Raw genomic sequence first — 23058 nt, forward strand, 5'->3', positions numbered from 1 at the left:
GCCTCTGCGCTGCTCCCTGATGTCTCTGCGCTGCTCCCCGATGTCTCTGCGCTGCTCCCCGATGTCTCTGTCCTGCTGCCCGGTGTCTCTGTCCTGTTCCCCGATGTCTCTGTGCTGCTCCCCGATGTCTCTGTCCTGCTCCCCGGTGTCTCTGTCCTGCTCCCCGGTGTCTCTGTCCTGTTCCCCGATGTCTCTGTCCTGTTCCCCGATGTCTCTGTCCTGCTCACCATGTTCTTCAATGTGTTCTTCACACATATATATATATTGTTCTTCACATAGTATTTTGTTTGCACCGTTCCGCGCGTATCTCCCGACAAGTAAGCAGATGTGCTGAACATCTGTAATCTATTCTTCACAGTGTTCTTCACTGTGTTTTTCACTTAAATGATCCTGTGTTCACTGTTTTTATTCTATTCTTCATTGTTCTTCACTTTGTTTTTTTAATTAAATGCTCGATCTCGAGCAGGGGAAATACTCGTCCGGGCAACGAGCCGTTTCGAGTACCTTAATACTCGAACGAGCATCAAGCTTGGACGAGTATACTCGCTCATCTCTAGACATAATACATTCCCACTAGCCAAAAAGGCCAATTGTAAGGCATTTCATAGAATGAGGGTTGAGTCAGCTGACCACAGAAAACAAACCGGTTAGAGCCAGCCAGTCAGAGCATACTCGACCAACCAATAAGAAGACAGGGACTTCAGTTGGAATCGCTAGTGAGTAGATCCAGCATCTGGCATTGTATGGGTGGCACAGGGGGGCCTTCTGCCCCGTAGGATAGGTCTGCTGACTATGTTGAAAGCTAAGTCAGCTGACCTATGAGTCAGCTGACTATGCTGACAGCTGTGTGCATAACAATGCCATACACACATCAGCACTGTCTCAATGCATCTGGAAGTTAATCGGCGGATGTCCGTCAATCATAAAGGCAGCCACACAGTAGATGTCTCACCAGAACGTATTTTGATGATGGACGCACCATCAATAGCAGTTTGTCATTAAAGACCTGGTTCTAGGTATAGATGGCAGTAGACAAACAGGCTCCAAAGGTGACTCATATCCACTATAATTATATGCATGTGAGAAACAGTTAGTAGCCAATAGAAACAATTGTAAAAAAAATTGGACCCTATGTTGTTCGTAACCCGGGGACTGCCCGTATAACCTTTTTTGAACGTAACCTGGGGACTTCAGGTATATTTCTTGTAGTCATTATTATAATTTCAGAAGTTGGAAGACAAGCAAACTTTCTCTAGCTTCTTATACACTTCTCATTATCTTATTTTATCTTTCCTTTTATCTTTCTTTCTATTCCTGATTCTGTGTCTAAAAGCTCACAGGTCCTGGCGCAACGTTACCCCCACTCCTACGCACATATTCCCTTCACTCCTGGTCTATATCCAACTATCAGCTGGATTTCACGACATGTTCTCCGGAAACTTTAGTTTAAAGAACTAAGAGCAATACAGAGCAAAAAAAAAAATCCACATTAAAATTAATTGTCCTCACAATTGACAGTAGCTAGATTTACAAGGCCATACAGTATTCTGGTAAAAGGTAGTAAATAGCTTGCAGGGCTAGCACGGAGAAGGTTATTGACTGCCTACATCCCGAGAGGTCTAGGGCAATGAAGTGGAATGACAATATACACAGTGCTCAAGGTAAGAATGTGTCAATATACTGTAGGTCTATAGTAGTGAAGTGGATATTATCCATATAACAAGTGGTCTAGTGTATTGAGGCTGTTCATGACATCATACATGGTTAATATCCGTATTCCAGATTATCCTGTACCCTGAAGAGATTGATGTTAGTGTACCTGTTGGTCTAGAACACTGAAGAGGTTACTAAATAATCTACTGGAAATTCTAAAACAGTGAAGAAGTTAGTGACTGTGTAACCTGTGTCCTTAAGTGGATAAAGAAAGAATTAGTGGTGGCCTAGGGCTGTGAGAGATGCAATAAATGGTTTTATGTTAGCGTCCCTAGTGGTCTAGGACAGTGAAAGAGCTTAGGCATTTGAGAGAGATGTAATAGTTATTGCTTTATACCTCGGGGTCCTGTATTTGCTCAACTCACTAGTCTCTCATTGTCCTTGCTGTAGCTTTACAGGTGAGAAAATCGGATTTAACAAAGCGAAAGCCAATACGAATTTCATAAAAAATTGATTTGGCATTAATCCAAAATTCCTGCCCATATGTGGTAACAAAGTCTTGAGACTGTGAGATTATGGAAGCTGTGGAGCCGTGGAGCTGTGGTAAAATTTATGTGAGACAAGGAAAATCTCAAAAATTAGCCTCCCTCTGGGAACCTGACTCAGCCTGAGAGGTTCTGGATCCTTCTGGGGGTGGAGAACCCTTCCTGAGAATCCTGTTCCCCCCAGGCTTAGTCAACACTCCAGACATAACATAACATTGTGACAATTGTGGTACAATGCCGTTCTCTAGGCCTTACTTAGGAGTCAGTCATAACTGTGACTGCTTCGCCCCTAAATCAACTGCTTTTAACCATCTATCATTGTTCTGCCATCTTGCCTGCAAGTCTATTCGAGTTTGGGTTTGAGGCTGAGCCAAACACCGACCCAGAACTTCTGGCTTAAGTCTAAGCTTCATCTTAAGAACATTAATACTGACCTACAATTTATAATAGACACTATAATGTTATGACTTGGGTCGGAAGTCTTAGTGCTACTATGTTAGTGCTGTTACTATATGTATTGTGTGATTAGGTTGGTCCCAGAATGAAGGATGTCCATCCCCCCTTGGGTGCACAATACCAGATAGAACCCCATAGCAGCTAGTGGTGTATGTTGAAGCCACTAAGAGACTATCTTTATACCCCTTGTTCAGCCATTGTGGGCCACTCAATAAACAGAGGAAGAGTTTTGTTTTTGTTCTTGGTTTTCTTACCTGCCCCTACACTGCACCTCAATACAAAAAAGTGGTTATTGGCAAGACCCATGATGAGGATTGAGCTGAACCAAACTGCAATGTTTGGGTCTGTACTGCACATTGTGGGGTTGGGTCTCCATAATCGAACTTTAACCAGAAGTTCCAGTCCGGTGCTCGCACCAGCTTTTCACCTTAACGACGCGTGATGGATCTTTACGTCTGCTAAGGATGTTTGAAGAGGACTCAAAGCCGCTTTTTTACCCAGGATGGCAGCTTGCTGTGATAACATCAGGGCCTTATCCTCCACCCAGAATAAGTCATTACTGACCATCTTTATTTTACCAAAATGTCAACTGTGACGGCAGAGCGGGAATATTGTATTTGTACTATTACTAATTCAAAGGTTTATTTGATTTCTATGCAGGGACAAACATTGAATTATGGTTTTAATATACAGTATATGTTTATTATAGGATTAGAACTTGTAGAGAAATGTATAATGGGGGCTGTGATACCAGAGTTTATTCTGGTATTTTATGCAATGTTTTGCTGAGTAACATCTGGGTTTTGGAAAATTTTTTTCCTTCTCCTACCAAATCTGAAAAGTGATTTAGGCTAGAAAGTCTGTATATACCTGTTCTGAAACAGTACTTTTTGTAATCATGTAATGTTATAATTAATAATTCACATACATGGATATTCTGCCTGTATGATGTGGTTTTGTCCAATGCTATGATACCATAGTATATAAGGTGACATTTTGGGGCACATTTACTACCCCCTCGGAGTTCCTGAAAGTGCATGCGATTCACTAAGATCCTGCGCCTGATATCTTGCATCTGTCGCTTCCCCGCTCAGGTGCACCAGAGTTCACCATCTTCTTCCTGGTGCATGTAAGTGTATTGGTTGCGACACAATTTTAATCTTAAATCCCACGCTCAGTCCGAATCAGTCTGATCGTCGCATGGCGCACCCCCCGATTTCTGGCGCATGAAAGCCGGCTCCACTGCGCCAAAATCCAATCACTTGCGAACACAATCCCCTGCTAAATCCCTGTCCCAGCGGGTCAATCCCCGAAAACCATGAACAGTCTGACGGAAAATGCGATCTGCGGACCCTTATTAAATAAGCCCCTATATCTGTCATTTTTGTTCTTAATAATTTCTTAATATGCAACTCTGTATTGTGACATCACTGTTTGCAAATCCATGTATTCTGACATCACTGCATTCATTATCATTGGATATGATATCACTGTATGTATTATCTCAGTCTTGAGACCTCACTGTGTGCATTGTACCTGCACTGTGGCATCACTGTGCATATTTTTTCTCTACTGTGACATCACTGTGTGTATTATCTCTTTTGTGACATCACTCAGTGTATTTTCCATTTTTCATTCTTTGCTTCATTGCAGCCAATTGGTAAGATCAAAGAGTTCTTTTTTTGGCCATTGATGTACAGTCTGCCCCCATCTTGATAGAAAAAAATCAGAAATGTAGATATTTTTGATAGTTTATTAAACAAGGAAAACTGAAATATCACATGGTCATAAGTATTCAGACCCTTTGCTCAGTATTGAGTAGAAGCAGTACAGCCAGGGGTCTTCTTGGGAAGGATGCTACAAGTTTTTCACCCCTGGATTTGGGGATCCTCTGGCTCTTCCTTGCTGATCCTCTCCAGTCCCCTCAGGTTGGATGGTGAACGTTGGTGGGAGTCATTTTCAAGTCCTTCCATAGAGATCCTCAATTGGGTTTAGGTCAGAGCTCTGGCTGGGCCAGTCAGGAATGGTCACAGAGATCACAGAGATGAAGCTTCTGCTGTGTTATTTTAGCTGTGGGCTTTGGGTCATTGTCTTGTTGGAAGGTGAACCTTCCGCCCAGTCTGAGGTCCAGAACACTCTGGAAGAGGTTTTCATTCAGGATATTTCTATACTTGGCCGCATTCATCTTTCCTTTAATAGCAACCCGTCATCCTGTCCCTGCCCCCATAGCATGATGCTGCCACCACCATGTGTCACTGTTGGGATTGTATTTGGCAGGTGATGAGCAGCGCTTGGTTTTCTCCACACATTTCTCTTGGAATTAACACCAAAAAGTTCAATATTTGTCTAATCAGACCAGAGAATCTGGAATGGAATAAAAGTTAATTCATCTTCATATACATAAATTTCTTCAATTGCATGCTATTAAAAATAATGTAGCTGAGTGAAGATAATTTTCCATAAATGCAGCAAAGTTGTCCCTTAGAAACAAGATTGTTGTCCTTGGATACAACCACCTCATTCCACCACCATGTTTCTTTGTTCACCTTTGTTTCATGGCTTTATATATGCAAAATTATCTTCACAAAGGTAGATTTGTTTAATAACATGCAATATAAGAAATATATCTGTATGTTAGTTGAATTCAATTAAATCTCAATGCCCTGATGAGAATATCCCTTTAACTCCTGGTGCTTTAAACTCATTTCAGAGTAGGTCTCAATTGCCATGAGAATCCTTAGCGAGTTAGCTGCTTTGGGTCCTCATCACAGAAAAGTCCAGGTCTAGGTTAAAGGGTGACTACTAGTTATAAGAGGACCCATCAGTATTAGAGTCAAGCAAATTTGGCTGAACGAAGACAAAATGTTTGGGTTCGTGGAACCGGCCACGAATTCGAACACACTGATTGTGGGTGTTACCAGTGGCTGGGAATGGGGGATTGAACTGAACCTGGACTTTTGACTGAAGTCTGGATACGTGTTCTGTAGGTCCACTTGTGACTATTGACTAGCAATCGGTACACTGGGTTAACGTCGTTGGGATTAGGCTAACCAGTTAGATGACAAAGTAGGTCCATAGACCAATGTTCATTATACTGCTGCAGGTAAAGCTAGAAAAATATGGCCTGTGCTGTATTCAGATGAACAGGAACTCTAATATAATTATTCACAAGTAGAAAAAACCTGTACAGATGTGTCTCATCCTCAGGCATGAATTTGGTGAAGAATCCAAGTTCTTTTAAAACCAATTCAATACAAAATTGTGGTATAGCCAAGTATAGACACAAGAGGCATATCACTTTTTAGAGATAATATTATCTTGAAAAATGGATCATTTTAAGGCTCATGTCTTGATATGCCAAGAAACCCAAAAAGAAGAAATTAAGGAATGATGGGATATGTGGTTCTAAAATTGTTTCCCTCACATTGTTCGGCAGAATTCAGTGTCTCGTCCCCATGTGCCATTATGTGAAGTCAGTGATGTCATCTAAGGTACTTTAGTCCCTTATATATGCAGAATCTGCCCCATGTATGAATCAGATCACATGAAATCACAGCAACCTCCGTGGACTTCTACTCCTCCCTATCCTCTATGGAGACATGCTGTGATTTCATGTGATCAGATACATACATGGGGTAGATTTTGCATATAGAGGGAGCTAAAGAACCTTAGATGGCATCACCCTGGTCACATAAAGTGCTGAATGATAAAATGGAGGCATGGCACATGTAGAGGAGCTACTGGATTCTGCTGAGGAGGGTAAGCACACTTCGATTTGCAGCTCAATATGAATGTTTGCCAGGTAAGAGAGCATAGTTTATTTTATGGGGATGTGAGGGAAACTATTTTTAGCTAAAAGAAGGGAGTCAGTTAGTTAATAGGGCTCTATGGGAACCTGTCACTAGCAGTATTTATGAAAAATGTGGTGACAGGTTCCCTTTAACTGTATGCATGGATCTTACTTAAACTAAAGTTTATGAGATGTAGCGCAGGATAATGACTCAAAGTTTTAGGTAGATATGATTATGAAAGTCTGTTGAATCTTAGTCCCCTCCATAGATTGCTGTGAGCTATGCTAAGACTTGCTAACTACTTGATAACTTCATTTATTCCTTCGCTAACTTATATCTTCCCAAATTGCAAGGGATAATATCATTTTATGACATGCATTTCTAGAAACTTTTGTGCTACTTATTATGTTATTGTGATTTTTTGGTATTTAGGTATTTGTTGGTTATTTTACAGGATATTATTCTGATTATTATGTTATTTTTTTGTTTATTGCTTCCTTTACTCTTAGTATTTGAAAACAAGTTTGTAAAAGTAGTTTTCAGCGTTGGGTTTTTGAATGTTTTTATGTTCTATATGTCTTATTACATGGATTTGACAACCTGTATGAATAAAATGGATTGATTTGACTTTGATACAATCTAAATATTATCTGGAAAATCTTTTCTTCCGTTTTAGTTTCTTCCAATTTGGTTTAGTTTTTCTTTTCTGTGTGAGGTGTCCATTTATATCTTTGTACAGTGGATGAAATGGCGTTTTTCTAGAAGAATACAATATCCAGGATTACTGGTATTGTCAGACTAGAGTATTTTACCAGCAATTGCTAGAAGATTGCAGTGACATTTTTCAAATCTGGCAAATGGCTTATGGTATCGAACAGTGTTTTTTAGAATTTTATTGTGATTTTGTGTATTTACTAGAAAAAAAAGCTGAGCATTTGTTGTTTACGCTATGTACCAGTGATCATAGGGAGATGTTCCTGCTGAAACTGCATGTAGCCTACAATTACAATGTCTGATCCTATTGTTAACATTCACGTCGCTGTTGGCTAAACAATTATGCTAGATTTTTGGGACAGGAGAAAAAAAAATTCCCGGTGATAATTCCAAAGTTACAATAATGGAATCAGACAAAGAAAACTGGCAATTTTATATCCTTTAATATAAACCTTTAAAGAGATTCTTGCCCTTCCTATTAGAATGAAATGATTAGATTTGACAGAATAAGGTTATATATATATATATATATATATATATATATATATATATATATATATATATATTATATAAAGTTGGATGTATGTGTATGTATGTATGTCCGCTAAAGGAATCTGTACCGTTGCGTTTACAATCACCAAATTTAGCACAGTTGTTGCCTGTGATTCATGGAACGTCTCAGATCACTTTTGAGCCAAAATTTTCACCCAGCGCTTTCCAAAATCCACTAATTACCCACCACATACTGGAGCCATTGTCTGCTGCTGCTGCTGCTCCTATGGCAGTTGGAAGCTGAGCCTTGATTGGTTGCTGTTGTGCCACAGGGCATTAATAGAAGTGTTGATTGGCTACAATAGGCAGTGAATAGAAGACGCTTGTGTGAGGTTAGATGGATAGAGATACAGAGATAGGGGGAGATCAGAAATGTCTGAGATAAACTTCCAGTTGCCTATAAAAAACAATCAGAGATCAGCTGTAATTTTATTCTCTGATGGGGAACTAGAGCAGTTCTGCTCTCAGACACTTCTGATATATCCCCCCATAGACAAAGTGACAGTAGGGGACAGAGACAGTCAATGGAATGAGAATGCCAGCAACAGACAGTCACTGAAAGAGACTGCCGGCAACAGACAGTCACTGAAATGAGAATGCCAGTGACAGACAGTCACTGAAAGGAGAATGCCAGCAACAGACAGTCACTGAAAGAGACTGCCGGCAACAGACAGTCACTGAAAGAGACTGCCAGAGACAGACAGTCACTTAAATGAGAGTGCTGGTGACAGACAGTCACTAAAAGAGACTGCCAGAGACAGACAGTCACTGAAAGAGACTGCCAGCGACAGTAACCGAAAGCAACCACCAGTCACTGAAAGAGACCGCCAGCAAGAGACTGTCACTGAAAGAGACTGCCAGTGACAGAGGCAGTCACTGAAAGAGACTGCTAGCAACAGACAATCACTGAAAGAGACTGCCAGCGACAGACAGTCACTGAAAGAGACAGTCTATAGATACAAATAAAATATTTTTTGTTAACCCATTCTATTTTTATTGAAGCTAAGAGCAGTTATTTACTATCCCGGGCAACGCCAGGAGCTACAGCTAGTATATATATATATTTCACAAATCAAGAGGGAAGACGGAGGTCATCTGACACTGCTCTCTGTGTGTAGTTGAGAACTGAGTGTGTACAGGTCTGTGGATGAAGACATATTCTTCACAGAATTGTGAGCTAAAATGTATAGCCTGTTTACTATCAGTACTTCCATTCTAGTTTCCACAGAACTTTTTCTGTCTCTCTCTGAACTGCATGCTGTATTATACAATACTCTGCAACCTCTCCCTACCATCTTCTCTTTGAACACTTTCTGCTCAACACAAGTTACTAATCCTTAGTGCTCACACAGCCTATAAACTTCATATAACTATTGCACCGCTTGTTTCTACTACTTTTTACACACTTCATGCTCCCCCATTTGATGAAATTTGCCAGGCCTGTCACCATATAAATCTAGTATCTATAATATACAGTCTTCAGTTGATTTAGTTGTAGGAATCTAAATCATAGTACTTTAAGGTAATCTACCATCCGGATCATGGATTATAAACCAAATACACTTACATGTTGGTGAATGCCCCTTTATCAGGATCTGCTCTTCTTTTAACTTATGCCCTTGATTTTAAAGAAAATACTCTTTAAACCCTATGCAGATGAGCCTGAGGGGCTGTAGTCTCCATTAACTTCTATGGAGAATGGAGAGACTTAGGCTCATTTGCATAATTTTTAAAGCCTTTTTTTTTTGCTAAAAACAATTGCATAAAAAGCTAAAAAAAGAGAGGACCCTGACAAAGGGGCCACACATTAGCACGTAAGTGTACTTGGTTTATAATCCATAATCCTGATGGTAGATGTCCTTTAATGAGAAAATACAAGACATAATGGGGCACATAGACAAAGTGCTGTGCCCGATGTCCTGCGCCCGATTTCCACTAGGTGTCGCTGCGGCGCTGAGGTTCGCCGGAGTTCACCAACCTATTCCTGGTACATGTAAGCGCGTGTCAAGCGACACAATTTTTTTTTAAATACCGCGGTTTTTCTGAATCATTCGGGTTTTCCGATGGCCACGCCCCCCATTTCTGTTGCATTCTTACCTGTGCCAATGCGCCACAATCCGATCGGGTGCGCCAAAATCCCACGGCAATTCTGCGCAAACCAGTAATTTTCGGGAAACCCGCTGAAAAAGAGCGATTCGGACCCTTAGTAAATGTGCCCCAATGGGAACTGTGGGCAACCAAAATTTGACTCTGCGACTAGGCAGAGGGGAAGAGGTTAGTCTCTTTTTGACTGTCAGTTTCAGAACAGAAAATGCCGTAACCCTATAAAAAGAAATGGTGATGTTTGTTTTAAAAGGGGGAATCACTTATGATAATTTGGTAAAGATCAATAACATCAGAGTTACGCTTTAAGCAAAATATAAAATTTTTGGACAAGAATAGTGGGGAAAATATACTAAAACAGTCCAATCTGTAACATTATTAGACTGTTTAGTCTAGAAAGCAACTTTTCTGACACTACACCCATTTACTGGAAACTAATGTCACTTTCCAAAATGCAAAATTGTCATGAAAGTGCATAAAACACATCTTATATGTGGTGAATAGAGATGAGCGAGTATACTTGTCCGAGCTTGTTGCTCGTTCGAGTATTAAGGTACTCGAAACGGCTCGTTGCTCGGACGAGTATTTCCCCTGCTCGAGATCGAGCATTTAATTAAAAAAACACAGTGAAGAACAGTGAAGAATAGAACACAGGATCATTTAAGTGAAAAACACAGTGAAGAATAGATTACAGATGTTCGGCACATATCAGGAAAAGTTTGTCTCGAATAACGAGCACTCGAGCATTTTAGTGCTCGCTCATCTCTAGTGGTGAATAATAGGTTAGGCTTATATTTCCTGCAGGATAGGACGTGCCTGTGTACTGTGCAGACGGAGGCAAAAAGGATGTACATGTAGCTTTAAATAGTTTTTGGATCAAAATATTGCAGAATTCTAGCAACTTGCTCTGTATATCTCCCCCAATCTATTCTACAGTGTAAATCTGGAGCGCCAAGCATCTCGGCAGTTACACCCTGGGGCAGCAGAGACTCATTTAAATAATTTTTACAGTTTTTCCACTGTTTCTGGTAAATATATAATAACTGCCTTTATTAGTAAGAACATGTCTACCAGTAATTGAGCTCAAAAGTAATATTTACAAGTGGTTGATCTCCTTTAAATTAGTAAAAATATGTTGCAATATTAGATTAAAATAGTTTCATGAAAAATTGGAATCATTTGCCAAATTAGAGCTATGTTGCTGGACACAAATACCTACCTACCTGACGGACTGACGGATTGTGGTCGGGGAATGACAATGTATAACAATGTTCTGACTTTAAACATTTTACTTTATAAAAAAAATTCTAGGGATTGGAGAGGATCATAGGGTTCACTGGGAAAAACAGTCATTGGTCACCAACAGAATTTGTTGTGTCCTTGTTGACAGTTTATGGGCAGAAAGATATCTGGGCTGGAAACAATGCAAAGCAAATCAGAAATACTAAGATGATGTAGAACACAATGGGGTAGATTTACTAACACTGTCTAGTAGCTGATTTTTGTCTTAATTTAACTTCCTCTTTTGGTGCACGCCCCCCATCAGTTGAGTCATCCGTCCTTTCAAAGACTTGGCAAAACATCTGTATGGAATGATAAAAAAAAAATGTTGGGGCAAGAAATGCATGCCTGTATTTTTGGTGCAAATTGTGCCAGAATCTAGGACCTGCTCTATCACTGCTCGGTCACATCATTGTAAGGCACTTTGTGCTCCCTACACCATGACTGGGTGTAATAGACCTGTATGGACCCGCAATTTGTGCGGCCAGATCACTGTGCCCAATGCAGTCTAATGCATGGGGCCAAAGAATCCCACATCTGTTAATTGTGCGGTGCAATACAGTATTTGATTTTTATTGAATTAATTCATTAGTATTCATAAATGACTGTCTTTTGATAAGTTTTACGGAATTTAAATGTTTTCCTTTACTATTTATTTATATTTAATTTGTCTAATCAAGAACAAGAAGTTGTAATCCCCTCCATGCTGTGTGTGTAAACTATTTTCTGAGTGGCCCCTTGGCCTTTCTTCGGGCTTGCTGTGAATTTGAACCATAGCTCTAAATCTTAAGCCTGCCCTCTGTCCCTGCTTGACCTCCACCTGCATGACCTCTTGTCTGTGACTATTCCTAGCCTGATCCCTGGTGTTTCTTACTAGGGTTTCCTGACCCACCTGGGTCACCTCTCACCAAATCCAGGACTATTTCTAGAGGGACCCGTCTTGTGGTCCCATCGTAGCAAAGTATAGATACCCATATAGGGGTAAAGAGATTAAAATTGACATAGGCACTAGAAAAAAAGCACAAGGCCTCATAGGTTTGGTGGCCCACTGGGTCCACAACACATTTTAATGTCTACAACATGATCATTCAACCTCCCTTTCCCCCTTTAAGGGAGACATATTCTATAGATTCCACAGATCCCTTGTCTTGTTTTTGCTGTTTTGCTGTAGATCATATAAAGAGGTTTGTAGGTAGAGAACATGAACCACAAAGTGCTGAAAAGTGATATAGCTGAGACTTCTAAGTTGTATGAGATTGTATATGCTATAATTATTTCCATTGGTAAATTGATCCAATACACCAGTGCGGGTCAGAAAGGAATTACTGATGGCTGGTACTGGGAAAGCCAAACCATAAAAAGTGCTTCTGCTGTTATGTAGCCCCAACAATAAAGGTTGTATATGATAGATATAGATGTTGGTGCCCATGTGCTGAATAAAATATTTTGAAAAAAATCATAGCTCTGCAACCTCAATAGCAATGAAAAAATACATAGATCCATATCACCAAGTCTTTACAATGTGTAATTACATCACTTGTCTTGACTAATATTCAGAAATCAGTGTTATTTTTTGCAGAGAATTCAGTGGCTTTCTAAAAATTTTAATTTTTGATCATTATACGAAATAAAATTTTCTAAAAGTTGTATCATATTTTTTTTTAAATGCACTATGCTACTATTTGAGTCTATTTGAGTCTATAACGTTTGGCTTACTTATTTCCTTAATTTTTGAGACTTTTCAAGGGCGCATGTGTCCTTCAAAGTTCATCATTGTCTAGTTTATTGCAGTGCTCCCTGAGCTCTCACCTGAATCCAGATGCCAAAGTTGCGGCTTTTTAAAAAAGTTGCAAAAAAGTAGCAATTTTTAGTCCAAGTTTGCGGCTTCCCTTGACCAGCCATAGAAATTAGCTTACAACTGATTGCGACTTTGGAGACTTTTGCGACTTTTGTTTTAAAAAAAATCTCAAATTCACTAAAGATCAAACACCACATGTATTAATAAGGAAAAACTCAGAGATACATCTGACCAGCAGAAAAGACAGACGTGCCCCTATGATGTGTACATGATACTGGTGGATGCATTTTCTACTGAATTTTAAAACCATCATGTTGGGATCTATTTTGCCTAAATAACATCAAGGATAGTTGTTGGCCATAAGTGGAGCTACCATGGACGTTATGAGCAAGACAAATAAGATGCTGTATACAACTGCTCTCTACCTAAAATTAAGAATGACAGTCAAATCATTGGTCAAAAGGGAAACTGTCACCAAATTTTACCCCATTAAACTATTAACCCCCTCTGGTAGGGTTTTAAATGAAATTTAAAGCTTTAAGCAATGTCTCCTCATAGACATCCTTTGAGGATGCATTCATAAGGTTGGCCATACGCATACACAACTTACTCCTCCTTGAAAACAAAAAGATCTAACAATCACGATCCTTCCTTCCTTTATACCCACTACGAGTGGACAGACAACACAGGAGACAGACCTTACACAGGAGACGGTAGGCTGGACCTTAGTTTAGCCGCCATTGATGTGGTGTGTTTGGTCGCCTTACATTTCCGTATTCTTACATTATTGTTTGATAATTGTTCCTAAGTAATGAATCATTTTTACCTGAATATATGAAACCAATTTACAGTATAATCTGTACTTTCCTTCTAGGGGCTTTTCTTATACCATACTTCTTGACCCTGATTTTTGCGGGGGTTCCACTTTTCCTCTTGGAGTGTTCTTTGGGACAATACACATCTATTGGAGGTCTTGGAGTTTGGAGACTTGCTCCCATGTTTAAAGGTAAGATTAAAGTGTTACCATTATGCAAATGTGATAAAGAAATAGAATTTCATTTTTATTTGGGCAAAAAAAAAACTATAAAATTTTTTTTTAGAATAGTTTCTAGACACATGTATAACATTTTGTTATTCTTTGGTAAATATGGTTCTTACTTTCCTCCCTTCCTAATCTGCTTTTCACTTAAAATCTCTGATGAAATCTATCTTTGCTAGCGTCAAGACAAAAGCTTACTGAGAGGTAAGAGGTGATAAGTGAGTCACAGCAGCTAGGTCTCCAAGTCATATAATGGCCAGTGCAGGGTCGGCACCAGGTTTCAGTAGGGCCCTGGATGACAGAGCCTCAGTGGGCCCCTTTGCAGTAAACTCACAGGGCAACATTAAAAATTCGGAAACTAAAACAGTCTTCTGTTCCTGAAAATATTCCCTAGGTTATCATACCAAACAGCTACCTCATGGTTACTTCATATACAGCCCCCTCATGGGTATTTTATATAAAGCCCCCCTCACACCCAATGGATTCAATAGATACAGCCCCTCACCCCATGGATTCCTTATGTTACAGCTTTATGAGGGCCCCCAGCAACTCTAGGCCCTCGCACTTGTCCAGGTATACCCAGTTCTGGCTCCAGCCCTAGACTAGTGTTAAGTGGACTTTATCCGTACAGATTGGGGCCGTGTTGAACTTTGTGAGTTCAGGTCCATGAACTAGGACCCGAACTTCAGTCAGAAGTTTAGGTTTGAGTTTGGTTTCATCTTAACAGCCACGCCATTAACTGTGGCACCAAATCCTCCTTTGATGAGGATCAATGATGTCATGGGATGCCATTTAAAGAGATAACACCCGATCATGGGTGTTACAGGTAGGATGGTGGCAGTCCGGTTTAACTCGGCCAAACGCAAACTTTTTTAGGTCCACTCATCACTAATAACTTTTCGAATCAAGGTCTAGCCAAATCAATGGTAATGCTATGCCATATAACTTACAGAGATCATACAGTGTCACTATGTCACTACAGGCAGATTTTAAAGGATATAAACTTATCCCTGATGAATAACATCATTGTCACATGTCTTTAACAGCACCAATTATGCAAATAGGTGACTAGAGTTATACATCATATATTTGCAATTTTTTTGTTAGATTTGTGCAAAACTATGCAGCTTTTTCACCCAGTCAGCAAAGTCTGTCACAAGAAAGTTTTTTTCAGTGTTCTGCCAAATATATCTCTGGAATCCTGATGTTGACAGTTAAAAAAGTAGCAAATGTTTGCGCCAAAACCCCCCCCACAAAAAAGTCAGTCGCGACTTTCCAGGATGAAGGATGGTAAACCAAGCACAATGACATACTAGTGTGTGCCCCCTGTGGTAGGATCCGCTCTTCTTTTAGCTTCTTATGCTGGGGTTTTTACCAAAAAAAAAGGCTTTTAAAATTATGCAGATGAGTCCGAGGGGCTCTGGGCATCATAGGTGTTAACAAAGCCTGGAGCCCCCCAGTCTCATTTGAATAATTTTTAAAGCCTTTTTCTTAAAAACTAGGGCATATTAAGATTAAAGAAGAGCAGATCCTGCCAGACGGGGCACACACAATGGGGGTCATTTACTAAGGGCCCGATTCGCGTTTTCCCGACGTGTTACCCGAATATTTCCAATTTGCGCCGATTGTACCTGAATTGTCCCGGGATTTTGGCGCACGCGATCGGATTGTGGCGCATCGGCGCCGGCATGCACGCGACGGAAATCGGGGGGCGTGGCCGAACGAAAACCTGACGGATTCGGAAAAACCGCCGCATTTAAAACAATAAAAGTGTCGCTTGGGACGCGCTTACCTTCACTTGGTCCGGCCCGGTGAACTCAAGTGCGTTCAGATGCTTTTCAGCGCAGCAGCGCCACCTGGTGGACGGTGGTGGAACTACCCTGATGAATCCCGGCTGGACCCGAATCCACCGCAGAGAACGCGCCGCTGGATCGCGAACGGACCGGGTAAGTAAATCTGCCCCAGTATGTCGGTGTGCTTGGTTTACAATCCTTCATCTTGTTAGTTGAATATTTCTTCATTTGTGATGATTATGCCCAGTCTTTTGAAATATGCACAATTGTGAAATATCACAATTAAGTAATTTTATAGTTTATTGGATAAATGATTGCACACAGAATTGTTCGGTTTTGCTTGCAGGTGTCGGACTCGCTGCTGCCGTTCTGTCTTTCTGGTTAAATATTTACTACATTGTTATCATCGCCTGGGCCATATACTATCTATACAACTCATTCACAACTGTAAGTATTTTTATTTATACACCAATATTCTTGCTTGTATTCACTGTCCATTAAGAACATTTCCTAGCTGATCTCTTCCACTACTATAATAAATGTCCTTGAAGTGGCTTTACCAGGTCCACTTTGCTATTATGTATATATATATATATATATATATACACAAATAATCCCTGAGATAAGTAGTCTTATATAATATTAAGTGATATTTGTATCTAAAAAGCAGTTTTAACTACTATCAAAGAACTATTGCTGTGCCTATTTCGTGCCTACCCATTTAGTTTCATAAGTAAAAGACGCCACATGCTTCTAAGCCTTGCACACTTACATGCTGGCGGGTGCCTCTCGAAACATGATCAGTCCTTCTATTTGCTTGTAATAGATTTTTGCAAAACCATGCAAATAAGCCTCAGGGGCTCCTGGCTACATCACAGAAGCATGTTCTGGCTCCATCGTCTGCTAATTATTCAGTGTTTCTGACCACTGCCTCCCTCCAGATATTCGTTGATGTCACCTGGCTCTCACCAATTCCCGTGCAACGCTTCTGTGACGTAGCCAGGAGCTCCTCAGCCACATTTGCATAGTTTTAAAATATGTTTTCTCACAAATCAAACAATTAGAATAAAAAAATAAAGAACAGAGGCCGATTTCAGGAGGCACTGGCCAGCATGTAAGTGTGATTGGTTTAGAAGCGCTGCATCCATGTGGTAGATTTCCTTTAAAAGGGCTTCCACCGGCGGCCCGTTGTGTATAAAACAAAAAAGCCGTAATTGTCTACCTCCTACCTTTTGATGCAGCTTCTCAGTGAAAAAGTAGAGATGAGTGAATCATCCAAGGTTCAAATCATAAAAGCTTTGGTGGATTTTCCAAAATATTTGGTTCGGGTCCAAATCTATTTGGTTTAGAGCGATGTTGCTCTACTTATCCTGATGTATATATACATCACCTTTTCTAGTCCTCTAAAACTAATTTTTCATTAAAAACTCTAAGGAGATGATTTATCTTTAGTCAGGATATATTGGGGCATATTTATCAGGACCTCTGCGCCCCGCCAGTGGCGCAGAGGCCCTGAAATAATCGCAAATGCTAGCTTATTGCTATTTGTGTGCACGCCGGCGCCGATGCACCACAATCCGATCATGTGCTGCAAAAACCCGGGCCAATTCAGGAAAAACCGGCCGAGCGGGGGGCGCGGCCGGACGGGAGTGGGCCGGCGCGGGGCGTTACTGTCCCCGCGCCTGCGCACTCGCTGCTGACGGCGACTTTTCAAACGTGAAAAGTCGCCGGTTGCGTTTTTTTTTATCGCTGCGCAACTGGCAGCCCGATGCATGAAGAGGCGGAATTTGCAGCGGTGGGGCTATCATACGCTGGCGCACGTGTCTTTTGGACTCGTTTGATTTATCTTAGAGGTTGATATATCAGGCTGCTGTGCCTATAGGATTTTTGCAACTTTTTATTCAAAAGGAGGATGAAAAAGTCGCACAAAAGTCTCAAACTCTTCTTCATTTTCTTCTAAAGTTTTTCCTAAACGTGGTCAGGACTGGAGTTTGTTTGCGGCTTTTTAACCTCGTTTTGCACCAATATTGCGACTTTTTCATACGTTCACGCATGGATTTTAAAAAAATTTAAGAAAAATTCTTGCTCGGCTAGTTTTGCTAGTACCAAATTTAGGCGCAAATATCTTAAAAGTTGCAAAGATAAAAGAAAAAAAGGAGAAATTTCGAAGATAAATGATTCCCTAAAACTTTATTTTCTTGTCCATTTTCTGAAGATGACTCACCTCGCCCCTCTCCCTTAGATTGGGAATACATGACAGCAGTGGGTAGCCGCCATCTTGAAATATCAATCTAATGTGAACCAGGATAGATTTGGTACCTGGAAAATAGCAGATTCATTCAAAATCTATGAAACAATGAATAGATTTGCTCATCTCTAGTGATAAGGCTCCCTTCATTGTTGTGGCCAGTCACTGGCCTTAGTGATCACTTCACATATACACACACACACATACAGCAAATACATACAAATACACAGATACATTCCTAATACCACAGATTCTGAGACCCCCTGACACTGCGGGCCCCATAACAGCTGCTATGGCTACTACCATTGTAGTTACGACCCTGGTAAGAGCAGTGAGACACTGGAACTCTCTTCCACTGAAGGTTGTCATGGCGGATACTTTGTACATGTTCAAGAGAGGTATGGAGCAGAAATATTCCATGTTATGGAAATAAATTATTTGTTTAATCCAATGGATTAGACCTGCATATTTTTCCAACCGTATATATTATGATACTATGATATTGTTCTTGCACATGTAACTTCTGAGGCTAGGGCTGGATGCACATGAACGTGAACAGCCCATGGAAATGGACCTGTATATTGGTCCAATTCCACCGTCTGAACACATTTCACACATAGGGGCAGATTTATTACCCGGTCCATTCGCGATCCAGCAGCACGTTCTCTGCGGTGGATTCGGGTCTTCCGGCGATTCACTGAGGCAGTTCCTCCGACGTCCACCAGGTGTCGCTGCTGCACTGAAGTCCGCCGAGGTCCGCCGGGGTTCACAATCCTATTCCTGGTGAAGGTAAGCGCGCGTTCAGCTACACTTTTTTTTTTAAATGCGGCAGTTTCTCTGAATCCGTCGGGTTTTCGTTCGGCCACGCCCCCGATTTCAGTCGCATGCACGCTGTTGCCGATGCACCACAATCCGATCATGTGCTGCAAAAACCCGGGCCAATTCAGGAAAAATCGCCGCAAATCGGAAATATTCGGGTAAGACGTCGGGAAAACGCGAATCGGGCCCTTAGTAAATGACCCCCATAGTATTAAAGTACTGGCACTGCTGTCTGTCCAGCAGGCAGGGAGTCCTTGTATCATATATCTGTATGATGCAAGGACTACGAGTCCGCTTCCACAGGTTGAACATTTTCTATGAGCTCCGGTCAGAACTCATTTTCTATGTTTTACAATTTGGGTTTACTGGATCAACCCTTGACTGTTTGTAGCTCCATGAGAGAGGTGTGCAGCACATAGCTGTTATTGCTGTATTTTTTACATGTTTGTGTGCAGTTGCGGCTAAAATTGTAAGCTAACGCGGGCCAAGCCGCTGCAGGTGGGTAGTAAGTTTTCTTTCTTTTCTATCTTACATATTCACCAGCCACCAGTGTTTTTTCAACTACCCCATACACCCCAATTACACCCCATTATACTAAAGATGTAACTTCACTAAAATGCATACAAATCTAAAACTATGTTCTCTGTTGTTTTTTTTCTATAGTCTTTACCTTGGAGACATTGTGACAATTATTGGAACACAGAAAGATGCTTCTCTAATTATTCTATGGCCAACACAACCAACATGACCAGCGCAGTGGTGGAATTTTGGGAGTAAGTGTCTCTTTAATAACCCTACGGTGGATATAACACATAATGTTGCATCACCTGTTATATAACAGTGAGATTACATGTTAATGCACCTTCACTAGATAAGCAGTAAAGCAGACTGCCATCTACAGTAATGATAGCTTGCAGCAGGCCCCGCTAATAACAGGGTGTGAAGTATAATTGTGCGGTAACAGAGAACAACCAGTCAGACGCTCGATCTGCGACTATCTCACAAGACCGGATAGACTTAATAAGTGGTTGCTATAGGCAAATGCTAAATGTTGTTTGCATTATAAATTCTATGAGGAACTTATTATAAGGTCACTGTATTCATTGCTCAATGTGTGCAAAACCCATGAGTTGAATCCTGAAGGGGAAAGTGTATAATAAAATATTGTTTAAACACATTTTCTACAATATTCAATTATTTAGAATTTCATCCTTCACCCAACTTCCTCTTGTAAGAGTCCAAGGGTGGCACAAGGGGTACCAGTATATAGTAGTGGGGCAATAATATATAGGGGGCCTGTTATGTTCCACAGGGGACACAGAAGGTAGTAGTGTAAAGGCACGGGTAGGTCAAAGCATTTGGGAGGTCAGTAAGAGGGTCATAGTACATAGTAGTCTGATTTTTATCTTATCTTATGCTTATTATTCTTTGATTTTTTTTTTTTATAAAAGTGTTAATTTTCATTGTTTTGAAGACTTTTGGTGAAATAACATTAAACACCCAGTGTAAAAAATATAAGCTGAAAAGTGATTCCTACAAAACATGTACTCACCTTCGCTCCTCTTGATGTTGATCCTGGTGATATCCTTTACTGACCTTGACATGTCGTTATCACCTAGAAAAGAAACTCAAAATTAGTAGGCCAAGCGTGAGGATAAGATGTCCGTCGCTCTGAGCTGCTAATTATGCACGCCTCCCTCAAGATGTCACCTCTCTCTGCAACATGGGAAAGGGAGGCATCTATCATGCAGGAGGTGTGCATTTACACCTTTACACCTCTCGCATGACGTCACCTCCATCTCCCAGAAGGGCGTGCATAATTAGCAGCCTGTAGCACCGGACATCTCGTCCCCGCACTCCAGGTTGCTAATTGTAAGTTTCTTTTAGGTGATCTCAGCATGTCAAGATTAGCGAATCAACATCTAGAAGAGTTTGAATTGAGTATATGTACATGTAAACCAAACACTTACATGCTGGTGTGTGTCTTGTCTGACAGGATCCACTCTTCTTTTAGATTTTCATGCCCCTGTTTTTTTAAAGGCTTTAAGTATGATGCAAATTAATCTATTGGGCTCCAGGCTCTAATAAACCGCTATGGAGCCTGGAGCCCCTTAAAGAGGACCTGTCAATACAAATTAGTGCCCCCATCCTCAGGAAGATCAAAAGATTTGCAGAAAGAGATTTCAGAAATGACACATTGATAAGAAACTGGGTAATTCTTCAATAAAAACACTGGTAGTGACTTCATCAAAGTTTGTAAAAAAAAAATTAGATAGACTACAGGCAGTCCCCAGCTTTACGTACAAGGTAGGTTCTGTAGGTTTGTTCTTAAGTTGAATTTGTATGTAAGTCGGAACTGTATACTTTATTATTGAAACCCCAGCCACATATTTTTTGGTCTCTGTGACGATCGGATTTGAAAAATGTTGGATTCTCATAAGAACCAGGATTAACAATAAAGCTTCATTACAGACACTTGTGATAATTGTTATAGCTGTTTATTGTTCCCTATGGCAAAAGTATGGTAAATTACCAACATTCAGAGGTCCTTTTGTAACTAGGAGTAGGGTGTTCATAAGTAGGGGACCGCATGTATAAACTTACAGTCTAGCCATAAAGATTATAAATCTCACATATCATACAAAACATAGAAAATCTAGAGGAGGTAGTATCTGCCTGAATAGCATGGCCACTCCGACAGTCACACGCCTCCTATGGGTTCTCCATTATGAACTCAAGAGCTCGTTCAGACATCTTCATTGTGTTAGACTGATAAATGACATACATTGTGTAGTTATTTCTTTTATAAGTAAGTCCCTATTGGAAACCTAAAAGGAAAAAAATGAAAAGAGAAACGTGGGAAACGACTTGTGAAGTCGGCAGAGCAGTAGGTAGACGCCTTGTTACACAGGATTTACAGCTTCAAGGCTTGGTATGAAGTATCTTGTGAAGAAAAGGACAAAGCAGGCGGACAAATGAAACTCCGCAATAAAGTGCTATAGACCAATTCCCAGTCCAGCGCCAGCTCCGGCATAAAGGATCTGGAGATACTGGACACATGATTTATGGCTATGGTGGACCAGTAAAATTATCATGTAGAGACGCCTGTAAATTGGTTGTGTAACAGTGATATTGTGCCACAGAGGTGTCTATGTGCAATGCAATGGCAGATCTTAATATAAGCGGTACGGCTTTCAAGGGGCCCACGCCGCCCAAACCGATGCCCTATATGAAGATGCACCAACAATCTTAAAAAAAATCTATTCCTACCTTTGGTTTCTTCACTCTGCGGCTCCATCTTCTCCTTCCTGTCTGGGTGCATACACTATGGCGCGGCAGTGTCATGCCCATGTGACGTCATAGTGTTTGTGCGCTGCGAGGGCAGGAAGAAGAGAAGACAGAGCCGCATGGAGAAGAAACCAATGGTAAGTAAAGAGGGTTTTTTTTTCAAGAGGGGCTCTGGTGTGGGCATTTCATAATAGGGGGATCTCTGCTGTGGACATTCTGTAAAGGGAGGGCATGTTCTGGACATTTCTTTAAAGGGGTCTCTGCTGTGGACATTTTTTTAAAGGGGGGCTCTTCTGTGGACATTGCATTAAAGGGGCTCTGCTGTGGACATTTCTTTAAAGGGGGGCTCTGCTGTGGTCACTTCATCAATGAGGTGCGGCTGTTAAGGACTATTATACTATGTGTAAATTAGGACCTTTGGCTTATCCAAAAGTATTTACAGTATGAGAGGGGGTTCAGCCGAAAAACGCAGAGAGGCCGGGTCAGCATCCACATCTCCTACACTGTCTGGGAGATCTGGTCTGGATGGTAGTTGAGGTGGAGGGTCGAGTGTCAGAGGGGTTTTATTGGACATTTGACAACCATCATAATAGCTACATTAAGAGTAGATATATCTGTAGTTACAAATCAAATAAAAGTGGATCCGTCCAGGAGTTTTCTACCCTATACTGGCCTCAGTATCAAGCAGTAACCTCTCGTTGATAGGCCTTCTGTTGCTGGAAAGTCAACTTTCAATTTTCAAAAGGTAGGTGGCAATATCATAGAGTACTGTAGTTTTTTGTTGTGCCATGACTTTGTTATTCTTTCCTGAAATTTAGAGTATTTAGCCAAGTGGGTGTTACCAGTAGGATGGGGCATCATAAGTATGTGTTTATATGATTCCAACCAGTCACTGGGGAAGATTAATCAAGGGTGTTGCAAAGTAGAAACGTGCAGAGTAAGACTAGACAGTACAGGCAGTCCCCGGGTTACGTACAA

At 40.8% G+C, this 23058-nt stretch overlaps 1 protein-coding gene across 2 annotated transcripts in view; it reads left to right on the forward strand.

The window, feature by feature from the left end:
- Positions 1 to 23058, forward strand: part of SLC6A1 (solute carrier family 6 member 1) — a 116709-nt gene that overhangs the window by 57740 nt on the left and 35911 nt on the right. For both annotated transcript variants that reach the window (XM_072128358.1, XM_072128359.1), the window contains exons 3-5: positions 13768 to 13899; positions 16072 to 16172; positions 19456 to 19565. In XM_072128358.1, coding sequence (XP_071984459.1) covers positions 13768 to 13899; positions 16072 to 16172; positions 19456 to 19565 — 343 coding nt within the window. The remainder of the gene's footprint in view (positions 1 to 13767; positions 13900 to 16071; positions 16173 to 19455; positions 19566 to 23058) is intronic.

This window comes from Engystomops pustulosus, chromosome 10 (genome assembly GCF_040894005.1).
Source record: "Engystomops pustulosus chromosome 10, aEngPut4.maternal, whole genome shotgun sequence".
Classification (NCBI taxonomy): domain Eukaryota; kingdom Metazoa; phylum Chordata; class Amphibia; order Anura; family Leptodactylidae; genus Engystomops; species Engystomops pustulosus.